Source organism: Panthera leo, chromosome E1 (genome assembly GCF_018350215.1).
Source record: "Panthera leo isolate Ple1 chromosome E1, P.leo_Ple1_pat1.1, whole genome shotgun sequence".
Taxonomy (NCBI): domain Eukaryota; kingdom Metazoa; phylum Chordata; class Mammalia; order Carnivora; family Felidae; genus Panthera; species Panthera leo.
In genome coordinates this window covers 23424593-23448629 of record NC_056692.1, presented here as the reverse complement: position 1 = coordinate 23448629, position 24037 = coordinate 23424593, and the positions used below count along the sequence as shown (strand labels likewise).

The following is a 24037-nucleotide window of genomic DNA, read 5'->3' as shown; positions in this document are numbered from 1 at the left end:
CAGCCTTCCATGACATGTTAGATGCCAATCCTCCCTTGCTTCAGCACCTTGGCCTTACGTCTAACACAACATTTGCCACACTATTTGTTCCCTTACTTTATAGCCACTGCTACACTCTAAGGGCACAGACTGTGTTATTAAGCTTTGTATTCCTCACCAAATATATCATGTTTGTTTAAGGAATATTTGGCAGGAGTTTGTAACATGTCAGGCAGAGCCGGGTCCTTCCAATGTTGAGACATAGTTGATATTACCCCCATTTCATACATGAAAAAACAGAAGCTCTGAGAAATTAAAGAACCTATTCGAAGTCACACAGCTGGCAAAGAGGTGGCACCATCACAACTACCTCCAGGATATATAGTGTCAAGGATGTGTTTGCAAGAACAGAGAAAAATCACATGCTTGTAAGTTATTTTTTTGCACCTTATAGCAAATGGTCTCCATTTGCATAAATTCTGAAGGTGAACAATTTGTCTCATTTAAAATACTTAAGTTGGAATCTACCTGTTCTGACTTTCGAATAAAAGGCTGACAATAAAGGAAATTATTAAGTGTAATTCAAATGCTACTAAGCTAAGATTATTTAAATTATAGTACTGTAGTAGTACTGATAATAACTAGCAATCTTCTCAGATGCCACTCTAAGTACTTCACATGTATGGAGTTGATTTTTTATTCCAGCTGTACAAAACTAGCAACTAAGAAAAATCTGCTAAGAGTGAATAGTCTCCATCACTATATAACCTTAATTCTTTAGCTTTGGCAGAGACCTGTTTACTAAATGGATACAGGGCCATAAAACCTCAGGAAAGACAAGCTGTAAGAGAATGCAGCCACAGGTATATCAAGTAACAGGAACATTCTTCCTTATCAGGATAAAGTGTTTATCAGTTTTCGAGCAAAGTAATCTTGAGTGGAAAGAGACAGGAAAGGGCATGATTAAGTGATAGAAAATGGAAGAAAGAAAGGGAGAGGCTGACCATAATCTCGCAGTTGCAACACTATGACAAATAAGGTATAAGCTATCTTACCAATGAGGTAGAAGGATATTTAATAGACCAAAGAATTTAAAATCCTAGGGAACTTGAATAATCAGCCACAGAAGAGGCTGTTTGTTGTGGCTCATGCCACAAAATGCCATCAACAAAGTAAGAAATAGTAAAATAAAGAGAGCAGTAGATGGTTTAATCTTGGTAGACAGCCTGTGCTGCTTCTTGTCTAGCACCCTCCCCTCCTCAAAAAGTGAGGGTGGAATGGGTGGTGGTGGTAGAAAGGGGCATTCAGTCTCAAGGCTTTACTTTTTTTTTTTTTTTTAATGTTTATTTATTTTTGAGACAGAGACAGAGCATGAACGGGGGAAGGTCAGAGAGAGAGGGAGACACAGAATCTGAAGCAGGCTCCAGGCTCTGAGCTGTCAGCACAGAGCCCGAAGCGGGGCTCGAACTCACAGACTGTGAGATCATGACCTGAGCTGAAGTTGGACGCTTAACCGACTGAGCCACCCAGGCGCCCCTCAAGGCTTTACTTTTAAATCTGGTTCCAGATGACTCTCCACAGCATACATCACACCTTCCTTCATACTTGAAGGGAAAAATCCTTAAGAGTTCACCACATTTGGGTGTTAATTTTAGCATAAGCTTTTGTTCTTCTATAAGAAGTATCTCTCTGGATTCAAACCACAGAAATGTCAATGAATGTTATTTCCATTGTGTAGTCAGTTAAAAGTCACCAACAAATTGAAATTTGACATGATGCATTGATAGTTTAGGATCATTTTTCATCAGTCCCATGTTCTTGTAGTTGCTTTCAAATGTTACAGGTGATTACAGGATTTGAAGTATTCCATGAAAACAACATTCATGCTGGGATCATTAAACTCCATTTCTGATAAAGTCTTTTAGAAAGTTGGTTTTTAACTTTTGTCTTCAAGAGCTACTTTCTTCTTGCTGTTCTGACCAGTGACCTTTTTCCTGTGACAAGAAAATTAGAGAAAGTTGAATCTAACATTCTAGATATACGTACTGTCTAAAACTCTGCCAGTTTAATAAACGTTTCCTGAAGCCTACTGTATAATCAAGTACATGAGGCACTAGGAACACAAGGATGCATTAGATGTGGTTTTTGCCCTTTAGAAAACCACAACCCCCTAAGTAAGACAGAACATCACAGGAAACCACACTACAACATGGTATAAAAGACAGCCTGACGGTGGCCTAATAAGGGTTCACATTGATTAAGAGCTAGATACTACTATACGTGCTTCATATGATCAACTCGATAATCTCCCAAACTTATGAAAAAGATTCGATTATTACCCTCATTTTATAAGGCAAAGTGGTTGAGTAACTTGCTGATTATCACACACTGGTAATTAACGTTAAATATGAACCCTGACTGTCTGATTTTAGAGTCTGATGAATCCCATCAATTAGGTGTTTAACAAAGAAAAAGGAAAAAAGTTTTGAGAAGATAACCAATGTTTTCCTACTATAGTTTAGTAATGCAAAGCTCCTGGATGTATACTAACTCATTTAATCCTCAACCAACCTTGAGTAGCAGAGTTGGCAATGATTTACATACTTATTTCCATCAGACATAGGGGTAAGTGACTTGTCCAAAGTCACTAATACCCCAAGAAAAGGTGGTATTAGAGCCAGTTCTTCTGACTCCAAATCCAATTTTTCCCTCCACTGTACCAGATTGAGTTTATAGAGACTAAAGTCAGGTCCACTGGGCAACAGGATTCAGGTTGATATGGAAAGCTGGGCCTGAAGATATGAACTTCAGCGTTATCAGCAAGGTGTGGGTAGGGTCATTAAAGGAACATCTAGTGTTGGGTCTAGGGTCATCTAGGGTCATTAAAGAAACACCAAAAAGGTGAGCAAGGGTCAGATCAGGTGTTGTTTACATGCTCTATGAAGAAGGATGGCTTTTAAATGTAAGGACAATGGAGACAGCCATAGCATTGTACATGGGGGGCTGCAATGACGAGATTTATACCAAATGTCCTCAAAGTCTCAAAGCACAGCTTGAAGCTTTAACACCTCAAGTGTAAATGCTACAAACTTAAAAAATCAACAAAGTATAATTCTTTAAAATACTGAAGTTTCTTATTAACATTCAACATACCCAGCATCTTATACTCCAGTTGATTTCTGACTTTTGTTAAAACTTTCATCAGCTGTTGCTCAGTGCCTGAAGAGATTACATTTCTAATTCTTGCTTTAAGATCACTCAAAGAATAAGGTTCTGATGCATACACAACAGTTATGATACAGCCCACCACAAGAAAATGTCTAACAAGACAGGTTAGGTGACCAAGGTGGCCAAGCAGGGTGACTGTTTCTACCAATCCACTGGTTTAAGTGTTACCCAGAACTGCTGTCACAAAAAAATTTAAAAACGTATTAAGAATTAACACAAATAAGTACAAACAAAATGTTTTAAGTTTTCAAATGACACTTTTGTTTGTAAGTTTGTAGCATTTATTCTTACCAAGTTATTAAAGCTTAAAACTTCACTAAAACTTTGGGACACTGTGTTCACTCTATATACTTGAACCAAACATCACTTTCTCATAGTCAATACAAAATGTCAAGTAAGACTTAGAAGGAAAGTGCAATGCCAGTTTTCATGCCTGTCTCTTTTATATGGCCTAAATGTTACCTGTCCTTAAAGACAGTTCTACCTCCTAGAAGCTTTTTGTAATGACACCAATTCAAAATATTTCTCATCTCTAAACTTTTATTTAAAAATTATTCTCTAATTTTTTTCATGTATACTAATCTCCTTTCCCAAACTCTAGGAAAGGGGCCTCATTTTATATTCATTCATTTATGCAAGCACCTGGCAGGAGAAAAGGTACTTGGTAAATGCCTACATTTTGTATATATTATATGTTAACTGGTACCAGTAGAATTTGAAGTGTCATTTTCCTTCAATAGTGTGAAGAGTAGCATTGATTAGCATGGTTTTGACTACCTCTATCAAAAGGTAGTCTTGTGTGTGCCAAAAAAAAAAATCAATGCTTTAACATCCTCATAAAACTCAGCTAAACCACTACAAATTTACCCAAAGCATACTTTTTAGAGGTGTTACAGTGTGCTTCAGCATAAGCCTAAGATTGTACTGAAATCCTGCCTGAATACAGAGCTTCAGGGACGACTCCATCAATGTGAGTCAATAGCCCTAACTGCCTCAGCAAAATGTCCTGGTGTAGGCTGTGTGGAGGTGGTGGGCAGTGCAATCCTAATTCAAAGTGAACTGAAATCATACTTTCAAAGATAGAAAAAACCTGAGTATTAATATACAAATACAGAAAAATTCCAAGATTGAATCATCCAAGTTCCCAAATCACAGGCAACCTAAGATGTATTACTTTTATCACATTCTATATAACAGACTGAACCTATCAATTCTACCTCAAAAAATTTATCCTAAGGAAAAATAGCGTCTACTATATGACAGAGTCGAACAGCAACTTTTCTCATCATATACTTACTGTTTATTCTTAGCTTTTTCTAAGAAATATTTTGGAGTTGTACTAATGCTCTCCCTTTCCAATGGCTTCTTAATCATCTTTTTCTTTTGTTTGCTGAAAGTTACAAAGAGAGGAAAGAATTAAATTCAGTGGAACTTAATCAAAAATAGCTAAAGCTAAAACTGGTTTTGATTCTTGATCATAAAAATTCACTTTTTAATCTACTTACGGGTTTATGATGACACTGTATCCACTTTAAAATGCCAAATTACCTAATAGCATTTAGAGAGGTAACCCAAAGGGATGATAAATTCAATTTCTTAAAAAGCCACTGATTATGATTAAAATATGTCCTGTGTCACACTTATAGCCTGTGCCAACAAGCATTACAGTTTGATTTTGAGCAACTGTTTTCTATTAGTGCTATGAACTAAAATCAATTCTAAGCATATTTCGTCACTTACATTGAATACTTTTTTAAAAATCTGAATACTTAATATTTCAAGAATGAAAAAACTGACAAGGGAAGAAGATATAACATTCACAGATATTAAAAAGGAATTAACTTTTATTTTAAAATTTCTAAAAGTAGTAGTATTGCTAGAACTGTAATTGTAAGAGTGTGAAAGCAAGAATGCATACAGAGAGAGAGAAAGAGAGGGAGAAGATCTAGGTAAATTCAAGACTGTACCTTGGTAGTTTTTGGAAACCTTTTATGTATTCTGGTACAGGACATCCGGCCTGCTGTATAACATTGGCAACACTGAAAAAGGAACCCATAAGCATAAATCTGTATAAACCCATAAAGCATTAAAGTGATGTTTATGCATTAAACCCTCTGTGCAACTCAAGAGGAACTAAAACTACACAAAAGAAACAAATGCAGTATAGTGTTCTGCTGTAAATTACCACCAGATGTAATCACACTGAATTAGAACTATCTGCTGGACTGAAATCCATGTGACGATGAGGAATTTTATCTAGCAGCTATTTCTCAACATTTATCAAGCCCTAAAAAGCTACTAAACCCGATCCTGGATGAGGCACGAACTAAAGAAGGCACAAGCTTCAATTTATTAGATACTAGTGCTTACCTATGCACTTGGCATTATCTTAGACTTTTCACGTATATAATAACTTAGTCAACATACACAACAACCCTTTACTAATGAAATACTATCATTATCCCCATTTCCCAGATGGAAAACTGAGAGGCATAGTTATGTTGATATGGAGGTCATCATATTCACATGCTTGGGAGTTACTGAGGAGACTGTATATCAATCTAGGCTGTTGGAATATACTACTCTACACATGAACTTGTGAAAAGTCTGCTCAAAGTGAATCCAAGGCTGCCAGAGCCAAGGTTCAGAAGGCACAAATTGAACAGATCAAAGTACAAACTGCCTTTGGCCATAACTCATTTCTTAGAAATGTGAAGTGCTATCAATTATCGTGAGTCTAAATTCACTGTAGGCAGCTAAAATGTAGGAAACTCTGCTTTTATTTTAAAATCTATGATGATGGGCTAAATTAAGACCCAAGGTTCTAAAAGTATATCATATGTTACCCAGGCTTCAAGGGGCTGCAACTGAATAATACTGGAATATATTACTAAAATAGTTTTTCCTAGGACTAAACATAAAATTCCATATGCCCCTAAGATTAAAGGGAAGGATGCACCATGGTTAAGGGATAATTTTGACTGGGATGACAAGACTCAGGGGTTAACTTTATTCACTAAACCAAAAACCTCACTATTAAATTATAAGTAATATTAACCAATGGCTATTGGGAGAATCCTGAGTCTGAAATTTAACAACGAACATTCCATTATGAATACTTCCAAAATCTAATAATGGATAGGCAAAATCAAGGCCCTTTGATCATTTTTCCCTTGGTCATGGCTAAAATCTGGTTGACTAACACCATAACAGAATTTGGGACCTGACCATCTTGTAATTATCTGTTAATTGTGTGTGCATATACTTATGAAGTGATCTTGCCATCTTAATACTAAGTTATTTTTCCTAATTTACCTTCTTAATAATGGCTTATCATCCTCAGTGAAAAATGTAACAGCTTTTCCTTTATGCCCTGCTCTTCCAGTTCGACCTAAGGAAAAAAAAATCAGACCATAAAAACACTTTTCTGGGGAAAGGGAACTTCAAGATTTACATATAAGTCACTGGCTTTTCACTAAAATGAGCACTAAAAAAATAAGCACATTGGAAGAGAACAGGAGGCATTAAAATGAGTGGTGCCCAACGGTGGTGGCAGGGGTGGGGACAGGAGACACAACTCACCGATCCTGTGGATATATTCCACTGAGCTGGTTGGAAAGTCATAGTTGATCACCAAGTTCACACCTTTAAAATCAATCCCTCTGGCTAGCAAGGCTGTACAAATAAGAACCCAGATTTTTCCAGCTCTGAAGCTGTGGACTGTGTTATCTCTCTGTTTAATAAAACACGTGTTATATGTTTTAGTACCACTCTGGGAACAGAAAACAAGTACTTCATAAATTTCATGCCAATATTTTAAAATTTAGTCGTTCTTTATCATTTTCAAAGTACACATTTGGCTTTACCTGTTGCTGTGTTCTCTCAGCATGAATAACATCCACATTTATACCTTCATATATGAGCTCATGAAATAGTTCTTTAGCCCTTTCAATGGACTGAACAAAAACAAGAACGGGTGGGTTGAAACCCTAAAAGAAAGGCAAAAATCAGCACATATAACCCATAATCAAGAATAAAATCACAGTATTTCATATGATTTTAGTTCATAAAAGCACCAAATTCAATTTAATGCACTTTTTATTGCCAATTTCTCAGATCAGTGGTCTACACCTGCCGTCATCTTCTTCACCATCCATTCTCAGCTTGAACTCTTATTTCATCTTGCTAATTCCAATAATATCTAATTAATCCCCTTTACTCTTTTACAATGATAGATGCCCACTCCTTAAAACAATCATCTCTTGGCTTCTGTGCCTCAGAGATTTTTAAATTCTGCTAAAATGTATTAACTCTCTTTTTAATTCATTGTTTATCCTAATTGTGGGTATTCCTCCAAAGCTTAGTCTTTGGTTCTCCGGTCTCTCAATATAATCGCTATCTTATTATGTTAGACAGAATCTGTTATCAACTACCAGCTCTAACCAGATGTTTACATTTCTATCATCAAACCCCACATCTCTTTCAAACCAGCTTTCTATATTTTCAACTGCTGTATTAGGGCTTAACCTTTTTTTTTAAATTTTTTAAATTTTTTTTTTTTTTTAACGTTTATTTATTTTTGAGACAGAGAGAGACAGAGCATGAACAGGGGAGGGGCAGAGAGAGAGGGAGACACAGAATCTGAAACAGGCTCCAGGCTCTGAGCTGTCAGCACAGAGCCCGATGCGGGGCTCGAACTCACGGACCGTTGAGATCATGACCTGAGCCAAAGTCGGATGCTTAACCGACCAAGCCACCCAGGCGCCCCAGGGCTTAACCTTTTTACTTTGGTTCACAAACTCCCCTTTCGGAATCTACCGAGGCTATGAAGCTAATAGGCAACCATGCATTCACACAAAATCTGACATATCATCAGAGGGTTTACAGACTTCCTAAGGACCAGACATGGCTAGAGATCCCTGATGTATAATCTCTAGGTTGAGTATCCATGTGGAAAACCTTAAATTTCCTAGAGCCAAATGATATCTTTAAGAATATTGATGAAACTAATGCACAAGCATCATGTGCCAAGCACTATTGTAAGCGCTATATTTATATTAACTCATTAATACTAAAACTATTCCCTGAGGGAAATATTATTATTTCCATTTTATACAAGACAAAGGCATGAGGTTAATTTGCCTAAAGCGAGAATTCCAGTCCAGGTAGTCTGGCTCCAAAGTTGAAGCTCTTCACCCCTTCTATAGTCACTAGGTACTTGCAAACACCTTTCCCTTTCATCCTCCAACTACTCTTAATTTTCCACCACTGAGGCTGTCACCCTCATTTCCCTCATTTATTTCCTCCTCATCTCTAAGCAGCCTAATTTAACAACGTACTAATTGGTTTCCTTACTTTTAGTCACTGTTTAAGTAATTTTCCTTAAAATTCATTTCCTTAAAATGTCTGGTGGTTTCTCTTAAGGTGACCCCTACTTTCCTGTCCAACTTGATCTTTAATTCTCACCTTAAACTCTTTGCCTTAGACAGGTGACCTCTTCATGAGTCTCCCAAACCCACTGTGTTCACGTGCACTGCTTAGACTTTGCTCTAGTTACTCCTCCAACCACTAACTTCCCCCACCCTTTTATCTCACAGATCCTTCAAGGCCCACAGTAGTAGCATTTCCTCCATAAGGCTATCCCCAACCAATTCAACTCCCCCTCTTGGCCCCAGGAAGACTACAGGGATGCTTAAGAAAAACGCTTTTATGGGGCGCCTGGGTGGCTCAGTCGGTTGAGCGTCCGACTTTGGCTCAAGTCAGGATCTCGCAGTTTGTGAGTTTTAGCCCCACATCGGGCTCTGTGGTGACGGCTCAGAGCCTGAAGCCTGTTTCAGATTCTGTGTCTCCTCCTCTCTCTGCGCCCCCATGCTCATACTCTGTCTCTCTCTGCCTCTCAATAATAAATAAACGTTAGGAAAAAAATTTTTTAAGAAAAACCCTTTTATGACACTTTATTGCAAACTATCTTACACAAGTATATTTCTTTTACCCCTAAAAAAGAACAAATTCTAAGGACAGGGCTTAGGATTTCTATTTGTTTTATTATTCCCTGCCCTGACCCCTCATAGTTAACTTTTTAACTATGGCTTCTACTCAATACTTACTGAAGGGATAAAAACAGAAAACCGTACTCAGTGTCCTACTCGTTCTACAGTGCTCCAGTTCTATAAGAAACCAGCAGAAGGATGGCAGGAGATGAAGGGAGCCAATACAGATGTGGAAGATGTGGAAAAAAGAGGCTTTCAGGGCAGGAGGTAGGTCTTTTCCTAGCCCACCCTGAGCTGGAACAGAAAACTTAGCATATTCTAAGTGGTGAGCCTCCCAGCCTTGGGACAACAGTTGACCTAATGTGCTTACAAATTTACCACTGGATTACTAATATGATATAGGAATAGTGCTCAGCCTCCCACCAGTCATCTAAGACTTGATGAGTTTCATCCAAATTCAAGAAGATAGTCCAAATATACCTTTTTAACAAGTTCTCTCATGGCCAGAAGCTTCCCAGTCTCAGACCCAACAAAGAGAAGCTCTTGTTCTACAGTCTCCACTGCAGAATTCCTGAAAGGAAAACATACCTTGAAGATTGCAAGAACCAATTTTTGTTTCCCCACAGCCTGAATTCTAAATAAATGAAAAAACTTACATATAACCCCCAAAGAATCAACCTTTCCATTGTCAATATAAGCATTTAATTATTTATACCTTAATCTGAAGACAAAATAAACCCTATACCCAAGGGGGGACTTGAACTCACAACCCCGAGATCAAGAGTTGCACAATCTTCCAACTGAGCCATCCAGGTACCCCAAAGTTATTTTTAAATGTTTTATTCTAACTATAAATGTTATCTAAAGAAAATTTGGGGCACCTGGGTGGCTCAGTCAGTTAAGCGTCCAACTTTGGCTCAGGTCATGATATCATGATTCGTGAGTTTGAGCCCCGCGTTGGGCTCTGTGCTGACAGCTCAGAGCCTGGAACCTGCTTCAGATTCTGTGTCTCCCTCTCTCTCTCTGCCCCTCCCCTGCTTGCACTCTGTCTCTCTCTCTCACTCAAAAATAAACAACCAATTGTCCATAATTCTACCATTTTAGAATAAATTTTGACATTTTTTTGTAGTCTGGTCATAAATTTTCATGTATTTAATTACAAAAGAATTCTAAAAATAAAATTACTGGATCAAATAATTAGAACAATTTTAAGGTCGTTATTACTTGTCTGAGCTTTTTTTCTTAACGATTAGCAAGTTTTTTAGTAGACAGTTGTGGGGGAGGTATCTTAAGGCTTTATAAACATTGTAGGATGCTGTAGTACATTACACTATGTCATAAATATTTTTTCCCTTCTGTTGTCTGCCTTTATGGTGAATTTGTTCTGCTTTCTTTTTTTTTCTCAAGTTTACTTATTTTGAGAGAGAAAGAGTTATTTTGTGCAAGAGTGGGGGAGGGGCAAAGAGAGAGGGAGACCAAGAATCCCAAGCAGGCTCTGGGCAGTCACTGCACAGCCCAATGCCGGGCTTGAACTACAAACTGCGAGATCATGACCTGAGCTGAAACCAAGAGCCGGACGTTCAACTGACAGAGCCACCCAGGCGCCCCTACTTTCTTTTTATATAACAGAAGTTTTAAGTTTAAAGTAGACAGGGTATTTTTTATTCTCCCATTTGGCTTTTTTTTTTTTTTACTTAATATGGTATTATAAAGAACTTTTTCATAATAATTTTCATACTTATCATTTCTTAGGTTGCACAATATTCTATCAAGTGGCTATAATTTCCTACAACTTTTTTCTACTAGTGCACATTCACTTAGCATAAAATGCTCCCCCAAGTATTTTTTTAAAGGAATTATAAATCAAGGGGCTTGGTAATATCAGCTTTCTCCTCTGTCGTCCTACTTAATTAAGCCATCCAAGAAACTAAATCCCCTGGGTGGCTATAGAACTCAGGTCATGCTTTGTGGATGGGAAAAATCAACTGAATGACAGAAATACTAACATGACAACTTGAGAATCTCCCCTTGGATTATTCTAAAATAGAAAATGCTTAATCAATCTTGACTTTAAAGAATTCAGTAAAACTTTCCCTGTTATTAATCTAAGGCCAAACAACCTATCTCCTTGAATCTAAAAAAGAAAGGACTTGTATTAAAAAACCAAAAATCAGTGGATAACACAGAAGAACAATTACCTTGCTCCAATGGATACAGTGATGACATTGTCCAGGTTGAGTTTGCACCACTGCTCCACATCATATGCAAAAGTTGCACTGAACATAGCTCTTCTGACCTTATGGGATGTGCAGGCCAGGAAAATGGAAGCCAGCTGGTCTCTGAACCCAGTTTTGCCATCTTCAAACAGTTTGTCTGATTCATCTACCACCAGCCACTCAACACTAAGAAATAACAACACAATTTGTGGGTATTGAACTGGAAGATCTAAGACGCTTCACTAAATTGTGGGGACACAAGAAGTCAAACCATTATGCTCCTTCTCAGATCCACACAGCATACCAGAAAAAGGTAAAATAAAAATCAGCAGGAAAAAGGTAAAAACAAGATAAACATAAAGTAGTGTTCTATTCTGTTAGCCTCAAAGAAAGGAGGTCCCATTAGCAACAACAGAGCTTCACATAGACCTTATAAACTCCATCACCACTGCTGAAAGCTATGAAAACATCTAAGGGAATTCTGTACTAACTACTTATCAGAATCTGTAACTTTCTTCTAGACCAGACAGTTATTTTCCTGTGTTTAATAAAAACCATGTTCTCAGCACAAACACTGACTAGAAGCTGGTAGATTGCAAGCTCCAAAAGGCAATAATACAAGCAATCAAGGACAAAATATAATCAACCAAGTGAAAATACACATAAGAGAGATTAAAATGTTATCTGTACCTTGTTAAATCTATTCCTGGAGGATCCTGCTTTAATAAGTAGATTAGTCGATTTGGAGTAGTCACAAGAATATCTATAGGAGAAACAAATAGTACAGATTGTAAAAGCAAGATTCATTTCCCTCAAACTAGGGAATTAAGTCTCCTGAATTTCAGTGAATAACCTGAAGAGGGGAGAGGAGGGGGAGGTTATACTCGCTATCTTACTACACCAACACAAGTTCTTTCTTATTTGTAAGCTAACATATATATTTTTTTAATCCATCATAGCACAAATTATGCTTACTCTCCTTTTATATTTGATCTGCCTACTCAACTTCTAAGAAGCAAGAACACTATAATCCAACAGTGTTATTTTCAAATACTTCATTTTGTTTTTCAGAAAAATCCTTTCTTTAAATGAAATTTTACTTAGAAGCTCAAGATGAAAGACAGGTAAAAGCTGGTTTTCTGACTGATACAAGGGTAGGGATGTGAGCCATTCTTACCTGCAGAGTATTTCCACGGCAGATTAAAAATCAATAGTATAAGGCAGGGTTTCTCAGCCTTAGCACTACTGACATTATGGTCCAGATAATGTTTTGTTGTAGGGGACAGTCTTGTGCATTGCAAGATGTTTAACAGCATCCCTGGCCTCTACCTACCACAGGTTAGTAGCACCCCAGTTCTGACAACTTAAAGTGTCTCCAGATATTGCCAAATGTCCCTGGGGTGGAAGGTGGGTGGGGGCAAAATTGCCTCTGGTTGAGAATCACTGGTATATATTTATATAACTACTGAGTGGGAACGGGGAGATCTCTTTTAGCTTCTCTAAACACCAAACTGATTGTGTGCATGCCTACATTTTTAAGAACTCTTAGGTGACAGAATATCTGTAATTTGCAAGTCCCTTGTATGCTCTACAGCTCAAACATGAATCCCTTACCAAACTTCTTAGATGATTTAGGTCCAAATTTCTTGGCTGCCACTGCTGCTTTGTGTATCATGTGTATCCTGAATCCTGTTCCCTCAGAGATTTTTACTAACTCTCGGTGAATCTAAAATGGAAAATGATAAAAACATTAGCTGTTAAGATACTTAAATGAGATGTACTGTCTTGTTTACATTATTAAAATAAATCTATTACCAACCCATGAATAAGTTATTTATTTATCTTAAAGTTTTATTTATTTGGGTAAACCCTATACTCAATGTGGGAAATTAAACCCATAATAACATGTACATTAACCTGGAATCTCGGCATTTTCCAATCTGCTATGTACTGTTTTTAGAACATAGTGCTATTATAAAACTATTTCATACTTGGCATGTATTTTCTATTAAGCACATTGGAAGGGTAGAACACGTCACTGTATGTTTTTTTTTTTCCTCTCAAAAACTGAGATGAGGTTTCATTCACCTAGGTGAGAAAAATACATTTTAGAGAGGAACTATATATTACCGTAGCCTAAGCTTAAAACGTCTTAGAGCATTTACCAAAGAATCATTAATGTTAAAATCGTTGTTTTAGAACATCATAAAAAGACAAAAAACTTGCCCATGAACAGTAAGATACAGAATAGAGTGCCTGTACAGAATACTTGCCCATGCCAAAAAACAAGGACCTTACTCTTTTTGAGATCTTTTTATTACCCTCATAAAAGAAATGACTGAAGCAAACACCAAACCCATCCTCTTTCAAAGCTACAAGTCATACCTGGTTGGCAAGTTCTCGTGTTGGTGATATAATCAGGGCTCTGAAGCCTTTATTTGTGGGTTGTTTTAGTTGCATCAAAATGGGAATGCTAAAAGCCAAAGTCTTTCCAGATCCAGTAGGAGCAGAAGCCAGAAGTTCTCGACCCTAAAAACAAGGCATATTACATATAAGTACATAAACTTTTCAGAGCGTGGTTAAGTAATGCAACCAGCCACAGAAATAATAAAATAATCATAACGAATGCAGTCATTCATATTCCCACTGCTAATCTAACTTTTCCCACATTTGCTTTTCTAACATCATCCACCAGTGCCCCAGTGGAGTTTCTGAGCATTGCCACCAAATTCCATTTGAACTGGGTAAAGAATATGGATAACTAAAATCCAAAGATAATTCAAAACCTCAAGTATTTCCATTACTTCAATTTTTCTTTTGCACTAAACTCTTATCAAAGCAAAATTCTAAAACCAACTTTTCCCCCCAATATCAGTATTGCTCAATCCCTAGGGAAGATGGTTTTTTTTTTTTTTTAAGTTTATTTATTTATTTTAAGAGAGAGCGAGTTAGCGAATGAGTGTGGGGGGAGAAGCAGAGAGAGAATCCTAAGCAGGCTCCATGCCGTCAGCACAGAGCTCAACTCGTGGCTTGATCTCAGGAACCATGAAATCATGACCTGACCTGAAAATTAAGAGCCGGACACTTAACCAACTGAGCCACCCAGATGCCCCTCCATAGCGAAGGTTTTAATAAATAACAGAATGGCTGAAGGTAATAAATAAAAACTGGCAATATCCTGAGTGACAGTAATTTATGTGACAGTCTTCAAAAAGTCACTATGATTTTAAAGCTTTAAGTTGCAACAGAAATAATCTTAAATGAAAATTAGAAGCAAATTTACTATAATGTGAGTCAACATCATTCAAAAGTACTCTCACTTCAGTTCCCAAAGAAAACAGAAAGGACAAGTATGGATGAAAAGGTAACACATATCTTTTGGCTACCAGAACCGAAAGGCCATCTTGGCTACCTGGGGGGAAAAGTCAGCTCTCGTTAGTACAAAAAGAAACCTCAGAAAAATTTCATTTCCAAAACTCTTAAATTAATCCATACCTCTATCAACCAGTAGATAAACAAATTGTGGTATTTTCAAACAACAGAATTCTACTCACAAATTACTGATCAATGCAACATGGATAAATCTCAAAAACAATCTATGCAGAGTGAAAGAAACCAGAGATAAAAAAATAAAAATAAATAATGGACGATACCACTTACATGACATTCTAGAAGAGGCAAAACTAATATACATGCAATAGAAACTAGAACAGTGGTTACCTCTGGGCAGGAGTGAGGACTGAATGGAAAGGGCACAGAATTTTCTGGAGCAACAGAAATGTTACACATCCCCACTGGGGTGACAGTTACATAGGGTATGCCTTGTTGGAATTCACTGAACTGTGAACTTACAATGTATGCATTTTATTATATAAAGTATACTTCAATAGCAAAAAGTATTGGGGAAAAAAAAGTCAGGCTGTACAAGAATTCTATATTTCAGAAATAGTTCCTGGGAATTATAAATTAATCAGGGATGAATAAACAGAACAGTCCTTATCCTCAGAGGGTTTACACTCTAGAAAAATGCAAAAGGTAAACATAATTAGTATAAACATAAAGTGTAAGATAAATGTGGTAAGAAAAAGAACACACTGAATACCTTGGAGAACTGGTGGTAGAGGAAACAGGGTTGGTAAAAGAAAAAGATCACATCGAATTATAGTGATATGGTGGCACAGACATTTGAGATGGACCTTAAAAGTAAAGGGAGGATTTCAACAGGGGGAGATAAGGTAGAAAGGAAAACTTCAAATATGGAAGAGAACGGGCTAATACACAGAGGAAGGAATGTTAGAGGCATCATAGACCTTCATACTCACATGCAGCATAACTGGAATGGCTTGCATTTGGATTGGTGTAGGCATCTGGAAGCCTGCATCTAGAATGTTCTGAAGTAGTCGAGAATTGATTTTATATTCCTGGTCAAGTTGCTGAAATGTAGCAATTGGGTCAGGAAGATCAGTTCCTTGGACATGAATTTTGTGTTTATTCCGGAAGAAGTTTATCTGAAAAGTGAAAGAAAGGGGTCACCATAACTATGGTCATATACTTTATAAGATGTTATAAAGCAACAGTAACAGTTTCCAGCATAAGCTTTAGTAGCATGAAACTTTTTGGTGAAATTCCAAGCACTAAAAGATACAGATACTAGATATATTTCATGCCCTTTCATAGACAGAAGACCTTCATAACAATAAAACCCATCCATCCACTTTCTTCATATTAATGTGTCAATACCATGAGTAATGTGTTACTCATATTAATATGCTACCATGATAATTATTAACTTGTAATTTTATATAAGCTTCTAGAAGGCAGAAATTGAATCCATCTAGTATTTTTCTTTATATGCCACTTAACCACGCAAGTGCCAATGCTTTTTGATGATTTACTCTAAACTCTACTTATTAAAACTGAGGACCAAAAACAGAGTCTAGAGTGTTGATTTGGTTTATTTTCCATTCTCTGATAGAGAGCCAAATTCTGGATTCTGGGTTCCTGAAGTGAGCTGAACAATATTCTCCATCTGTAACATGGCAGGCGTGCAACAGACATGACAATGATATATTTGTTGTTTTTTCTGTATTCTACTCCCCCTAGTCCCAAGGTATAAAATAGGTTTCTTAAGAATTCTAACTCTCAAATCCCTGTCAGAGGAAATCTTTCTAAACCAGCTTAACAAAGAGAAGAAAGGGGGAAAATTTTGTTTATCAAAGGGGATATGAAATTTAAAAAGATTCATTCCAAATACATTATCAATCTTGAAATTTGAACAGGTCAAAAAATTACATAGTATGTAGTATATAAATATAGTATACTATATAAGAATAGTATGTATGTGTGTATACACACATACTGTATTCACTTTTACCAACAGAACACTCCAAGGACAAGGGAAAATTCACTAGGTCAGAAAATCAACTGGGGCTAAGACATTTTTCTAACCTTTTCTTTTCTGAGATTCTCCAACTTCCCTGAAGTTAGTTTATTTTCTCTTTTAATTTTTTTATCTTCAATTTTTGCTTCCACAGATGATATCCACTGTATAGAACCTTCTTCTTGAGAAGTAATTTCTAAAATATATATCAAAAAATTAAAAGATTTTAAATGCAACATCCTTTTTTTTCTTAATGTTTATTTATTTTTGAGAGAGAGAGAGAGAGAGTGAACATGAGCAGGGAAGAGCAGAGAGAGAGAGGGAAACAGAGGATCCAAAGCAGGCTCCAGGCTCTGAGCTGTCAGCACAGAGACCAATGTGAAGCTAGAACCCATGAACTGTGATATCATGACCTGAGTCGAAGTCAGATGCTTAACCAACTGAGCCACCTAGGCGCCCCTTAAGTGCAACATTCTTGAGTGTAGCAAACAGGCCATAGCTTCACACTAAAGTAAAGCACTAGCTAATACAACTAGAGAAAAGAAAGTAATAAGAGGTATAAAAATTGGAAACGGAGAGGCAAGTTCTCTGTTGGTAAAATCAGAGCTCTGAAGTTATTTCAGCTGTGTAATATGTAGATGACTGTATACTTGAAAACAACAAGAGATCAAATTGAAAATACTTAAATAACAGATTCCAGGGGCGCCTCTGTGGCTCAGTCAGTTAAGTGTCTGATTTTTGATATCAGCCCAAGTCATGATCTCATGGTCCCTGAGATTGAGCCCCATATGGGGCTCTGCATTGACAACTTGGAGCCTGCTTGGGATTCTCTCCCCGCCCCCCTCTATGACCCTCTCCCTCTTGCTCTGTCTCCAAATAAATAAAAACATTTAAAAAAATTTAAGAGAGATTTCAATGAGACAACCAGTTTTTCTGTATGTAACCAGTTAGAAAATAAATACTATGAAAGAAAATATTTCACTTATAATAGCAATGAACACAGCATAGTAAGGACTACTGTAATATAAAGATAGCCATTCTCACTATAACTAAAATTAGTTTAACGAAAAGTCATGACAGGATTGTTTTGGAAACCAGACTAGCTGACTTTAAAATTCATGTGGCAGACACCTGGGTGGCTCAGTCAGTTGAGTGTCTGACTTCTGCTCAGGTCATGATCTCATGGTTCATGAGTTCGAGCCCTGTGTCGGGCTCTGTGCTGACAGCTCAGAGCCTGGAGTCTGCTTCGGATTCTGTGTCTCCCTTGCTCTCTCTGGCCCTCCCCAGCTTGAGCTCTCTCTGTCTCTCAAAAATAAACGTAAAAAAAAATAAAGTTCACATGGCAAAATAAATATGTAAGAATAACCTTAAAAATTCTAAGAAGAACAATACGCAAGACCACTTCTGGTATTTCTTTAAAAATTTTTTCACTTCACTGAGGCACAATTGACATACAATAAATTGCATTTATTTGAAGTATAAATTTGAGAGGCGCCTGGGTAGCTTAGTCGGTTGAATGTCCGACTCTTGATTTCTGCTCAGATCATGATCTCACGGTTCATGGGTTTGAGCCCCGTGTTGGGCTCTGTGCTGACAGTGCAGAGCCTGCTTGGGATTTTCTCTCCCTCTCTCACTGCCCCTAGCCCTCTTGCACTCTCATTCTCTCTCTCAAAAATAGATAAATGACATTTAAAAAAAAGTATAAATTTGAGGAATTTTGACATATGTATACACCTGTTAAATCATCACCCCATTCAAGCTATACCCATCACCACCCCAAATTTCCTTGTGGCCCCTTTTAATGCACTGCTCTATCCCTAAGCAACCACATATCTGCTTTCTCACTAGAGATAATTTGCTTTTCTGGAATTTTATATAAATGGAATCATGTAATATATGCTCAATTTAGTCTGGCTTCTTTCACTCAGAATAGTTATTTTGAGATTCATCCATGTTGAGCATGTGTCAATAGTTAACTTTTTTACTTATACGTAGCATTCCATTGTATGGATATACAAATTGTTTATCCTTCACCTATTGAAGGACATTTGGGTCATTTCCAGTTTTTAGCTACTGAAAATAAAGCTGCTATGAACATGCGTGTAGAAGTCTTCGTGAGGACATAGGCTTTCCTTTCTCTTAGGTAAATTCTTGGAGTGAAATACGTGCATCATATGGTAGGTGTATGTCTAACTTTTTTTTTTTTTAATTCCTTTGTCAATTTCTACCCAAAAAGCCTACTGGAATTTTAACTGAGTTTGTTTTACATTGATTCTACATTATCATTTTAGGGAGAAAATATTTAGTTGAACAATCAAAGCATGATATGCCATGGGGCACCAAGGTGCCTCAGTCAGTTGAGCGTCTGACTCTTGATTTTGGCTCAGGTCATGATCTTAAGGTAGTAGGATTGAGACTCTCTACCTCTGTCCCTCTTCCACACATGTGTGCATGTGCTTTCTCTCTTTCTCAAACAAAAACAAAAACAAAAACAAAAACATGGTGTGCCACACCACTCTGCACTATGCCACATAATGTGCTAAGTTATATTTCTGGTTGCTTAACATTTGAATCCTTTTCCCAAATTTGTGGCTGGTCATTTTTTTTTTTTTTCTTTTAACTAATTTTGGTGGAAGGCTTTGCAGTCAGGGAAGTAAAATGACTGTTATTGTAACACTGTAACAGCAAAACTGTGGAAACAAAGTAAATGTCCTTATACAAGGACTTGTCAAGTCAATTATGTAATAACATCCCTACAATGTGTAATGGCATACCCTATACTATGATTCAATGAACACAGCAGTGGACTTCCTGTTGATACAATGTTTCTGGTGGACAATTCCAAAATACCTAAATTTAAATCTATTTGTTAACACTGAAATTCCATTTCTTTTTCTTTTAACGTTTATTTATTTTGAGTTTGAGAGAGAGAGAGAGACAGAGGGAGACAGAGGGAGACAGAGAGAAAGAGCTCGCCAGGCATACAAGCAGGGGAGGGGCTGGGGGAGAGAATTCCAAGCAGGCTCTACACAGAGCCCAACAGCCCAACATGGGGCTCCATCTCAGGAACATGAGATCATGACCTGAGTCGAAATCGAGAGTCAAACGCTTAACCAACTGAGCCACCCAGGTGCCCCTGAAATTTCTTTTAAAAAAAAAAAAAAAAAAATTTTTTTTTTTTTAACATTTATTTATTTTTGAGACAGAGAGAGACAGAGCATGAACGGGGGAGGGTCAGAGAGAGGGAGACACAGAATCTGAAACAGGCTCCAGGCTCTGAGCTGTCAGCACAGAGCCCGACACGGGGCTCGACCTCACGAACTGCGAGATCATGACCTGAGCTGAAGTCGGCCGCTTAACCGACTGAGCCACCCAGGCGCCCCTGAAATTTCTTTTCTAAGAATTTATCAGATATAACCCCCACATACACACAAAGATAAGTGGAATAGCATTTATTGCCAACACGATAATAGCAAAAGTGAGGAAACAAACTAAATGTCCATCACAAAGGAATTTGTTAAATTGATTATGGAATGTACAATGGGATACTATTTTGTTAAAATGAGAAAGGCAGTGCAATTCCTACTGGTTGCAAACAATCTCCAAATATGTTGTTGTTGTTTTAACAAAGTGTAGGAGGAGGAAGGGTTCAGAATAGAATAACATATACAGTATGCTATTATTCAGGTAATAAAAGGAAGTATAATTATAATGAATATATATCTTTACAAAAATACATAAGAAAATGATTAATAGTGGTTGCCTCTGGAGAAATAGGGGACTAGAAATAGTGAGAAGAATGAGAAGAAGATTTGCTTCTAACCACTGTATAACTTTTAAAAACCATGTATAAGGATTTATTTTATTGAAAAAGGTAAACAGCTAGGAAACTTAACAGCTATAACGAAGAAGATATAGTACAGAAATAAACAACCAAACCTATGAAAAATAGGCAAAGAGTAAGAACAGATGGTTCACAAATGTTGAAATGTAAATATCCACTAAAGCATAAAAAAATGCTCAACCTCACCAGTTATCAAGAAAATATAAACAAAAAAAGTTTCATTCATTAGACTGACAAAGAATTTAAGACCAGTAGTATCCAGCATTGACAAGGGTGTGGGAAGTCATTTTTCAGTATATGTTTAGAGAAAGAAGTGAGCATACTCTTTCAGCCAGTGATTCCACTTTTGGGATGCTAATTACAGAAATAACAGGACCTATGGAGCACCTGGGTAGCTCAGTCCTTTGAGGACTCTTGATTTTGGCTCAGGTCATGATCTCTAGGTTCGTTAATTCAAGCCCCAAGCCAGGCTCTGCACTGACAGCTGACAGTGTGGAGCCTGCTTGGGATTCTCTCTCCCTCTCTCTCTGCCCCTCCCCACCCTCAAAAATAAGTAAATAAACATTTATTTAAATTTTTACTTAAAAAAAAAAAGAAATAACAGGACAAAAGGATATATGTACAAGTATCTTTTTTTTTTTTTTTTGGAGAGAGAAAGAGAGTGTGAGTGAGCAGGGGGAAAGGGGCACAGAGAGAAAGAATCTTAAGCAGGCTCCACACTCAGTGCGGAGTCCAACTTGGAGCTCAATCCCACGACCCTGGGATTATGATCTCAGCCCGAAATCAAGAGTCGGAGGCTCAACCAATTGAACCACAAATATCTAAGGCCCTCCACAAATACCTTTATTGTAACAATATCTGTAATGGGAAATACCTGGAAACAACCTGAATGCCATTAACTAATGGAATGACAGTATATTGTCTGACCTTAAGCCTGTATTAATATTTTTGTAATTGAAAAAAAATAATAAAGAAGGAAAAAAAGAAACCAAGAACTAACCTGAAGTCATCATCTTCCTCTTTTTTTTGTTCTGCTCCCTCTTCCTTTCAGTTAGGCTTTCTTTTTTCTCTTCATCTTGAAGCGGGACAGACTTCTTGTTTCCAAAGAAGTCCAGTCCCTGCAGCACCTCTGAAGAATCAAAGTCATATTTCCTTTTTCCTACCTAAAACCCAAAAAATTTAAAAAGCAATCTACCGACTGACATTGCTTTCACCCAAGCAGTATTGGCAAGTAAGGATGTGGGTATAATAACTCACCATCTTTTTTTACCTTTCACCAAGGGTGAAAGGTGTTTGTTGAACTGACAAGTGTGTTTTGGGCAAATAGAACACAAGATGACAACTTTCCTGACCTTTTAACAGTAATAATCATAATAGCAATTAACACATATATGCTTATCAGCATAACATCTATATGCTGTCAGGCAGATTTCTAAGCATGTTTGTATATATTAAATTACCTCAGCCTTCAACAACGGTAAGAGGTAAACAGCGATATTACCAATGAAAAAATTCTCGGCATTTGGAGGTCAAACAACTTGACCAAGGTCTCAAAAGTATTTGGACCCCAAAAATCTGTCTCAAGTTCAGACTCTTAACACCATACTGCCAGAGAAAGGTGAAACACACGTGTCGCCCGATGACAAGGTTGATGCTTAAGATTTTCCATAATCGGGCCCCAACTAACTTCTCCTGGCTTATCATTCACCCGCCACTTACCTATGTAAGATTCCCCATTTCTAAATCACTCTTCTCATAGGTAACTTTACACGCCACGAGGGTGTGGGAATAAAAAGACCCATGCCCACTAAAGCTATACGCACGGCAAACCAACCTGGGTAGACTACAGTGAAAGAAACTGTTCTCTTCATTTTGGGTTAATTCTGTTTTTGAAATCCCTTTCCACCAGTTTTGGAGAAATTGCTACTTTTGAAAGGATTCTAATTGTGCTTTGAATAAACTAGAAACCGGTGAGGGGGCAAGGGTCTCCGTGCCAGGCCCACCTAAGACTATAAGAGGAGTAAGAGTTCACTCGGAACGCAGGACTTGACCGGATAGGTCTGCGCTCGAACCCAACGCAAAAAGAAAGGAAATGCCTCACGACCAGGCCACGGCCTCCGCGTGCCGGCTCTACCAGTAGCCAGATCATTTTCGGGCTCCTGCGCCTTCTCTGTTACTCAGACTTGTTGCTCTGCGCACAGTACCTGGAATCGCGCCGCGTCCGCCGAGAAACGTCTCACGTCGAATTTGGCCCCCACGCCAAGCCGGCGAAAGAGATCGTGAGCATCCATTTTTACCCAGACAGCTCCGCGACCGCAGGGCGCCTGCGCAGAGAACTTCTTCTCCTAGAAAGTCTGGGGCCCGAGCCGTGGGCGGAAGTGGTTGCCGGGGGGGCGGGGAGGAGGGGGCGGAGCCTGGCGATTCTGAGAGGCTGGATCGTATAGCCTGTCTTTGTTGATTAAAAAAATTATTTATCAAGATGCTCTTATGCCGGGCACTGTTCTAGACTTTTATGGGTAGTTTGGTGAACGACACCTTAAGATTCCCCACCTCAGGAAACTTACATATAAGTGGAGACAAAATTGTTAACTAAGCAAGATAATTTCGAAAGTGAAAAGCGCTGTGAATGAAACAAGTAACAGTGTAATTGATAGAGAAAGGCACCGGGAGCAACTTCTAGGCAAATTAGTCAGGTTCATTCTGAAGAAGTGATATTTGAGCTAAGAGAAGGCAGTCGTTCCCAGATCCGGGAACAGCATTCCAGGTAGAGGAAACATGTATTTGAAGAAGGGGGGAAAAAGGTTTGAAACATTGAGGAAATAGAAAGGTCAGGGTGACTGGAGCCAAGTTGCAATGAGGAAATGTAGTACAGATAAGGTTGGAGGGACAAATAGAAACCAGATCTCATTGAGTCGTATAAGGAGGTCATAGTAAGGAATTTGGATTTTAATCTAAACTTGCTGTGAAGGTATTAATTATTATTATTATTATTTTTTGCTGCGAGAACATGATTTAGCATACTACATTATATTTATTTTCTTCATTGTATTTGTACTGTACAAAATTATTCACTTATGCATTGCCTCTCCCCGTCCTAGAATGAAAGTCCATGAGCACAGGAATCTAATTTGCTTCACTGCTGTATTCCCAGTTTCTGTGCACTCTTCAATAAATATTTGATGACTGAATGAGTGAATGTTTTATAAAAGATTACTCTGGCTATTTAGAGAATGGATGTAGAAAGGCTAAGACTGGAAACAGGAAGGCTAGTCAAAGTAGAAATGATGATGGTGGCTTAGTTTAGGGTGGGTCTCTGTGTGGATAGAGATGAATGGATAGATTTGGGATCTATTTGGCGGTAGAGCTAAATGCACCTGATTGATTTTATGTGGAGGTAATG

The 24037-nt window shown here is 37.8% G+C and overlaps 1 protein-coding gene across 2 annotated transcripts; it reads right to left on the bottom strand.

Moving 5' to 3' along the window:
• Positions 1-1455: 1455 nt before the first annotated feature.
• Positions 1456-22941, bottom strand: DDX52 (DExD-box helicase 52). Of its 2 annotated transcripts, none has more exons than XM_042915760.1 (15): positions 22842-22941; positions 21638-21800; positions 16862-16989; positions 15736-15921; positions 13799-13942; positions 13028-13139; positions 12104-12176; positions 11396-11599; positions 9678-9768; positions 7074-7196; positions 6790-6940; positions 6523-6598; positions 5175-5246; positions 4505-4597; positions 1456-1973 (listed from the first exon to the last, which is right to left on the bottom strand). In XM_042915760.1, exons 1-15 carry the CDS (start codon positions 22926-22928, stop codon positions 1916-1918), a joined length of 1761 nt encoding a protein of 586 aa, XP_042771694.1. In that variant the 5' UTR covers positions 22929-22941; the 3' UTR covers positions 1456-1915. The 2 variants fall into 2 exon arrangements, with proteins under 2 accessions (XP_042771694.1, XP_042771696.1); XM_042915762.1 differs by having other exon boundaries at positions 21638-21766; positions 22842-22913.
• Between the last annotated feature and the right edge of the window lie 1096 nt (positions 22942-24037).

Excerpts from the sequence above, each read along its gene's own strand:
- DDX52 (XM_042915760.1), bottom strand. The coding sequence starts at position 22,928 with ATGGATGCTCACGATCTCTTTCGCCGGCTTGGCGTGGGGGCCAAATTC. Across the intron at positions 21,801-22,841 it reads CGGACGCGGCGCGATTCCAG|GTAGGAAAAAGGAAATATGA; the intron begins GTACTGTGCGCA and ends TTTGGGTTTTAG. Across the intron at positions 12,177-13,027 it reads TAAATCATCTAAGAAGTTTG|ATATTCTTGTGACTACTCCA; the intron begins GTAAGGGATTCA and ends TTTCTCCTATAG.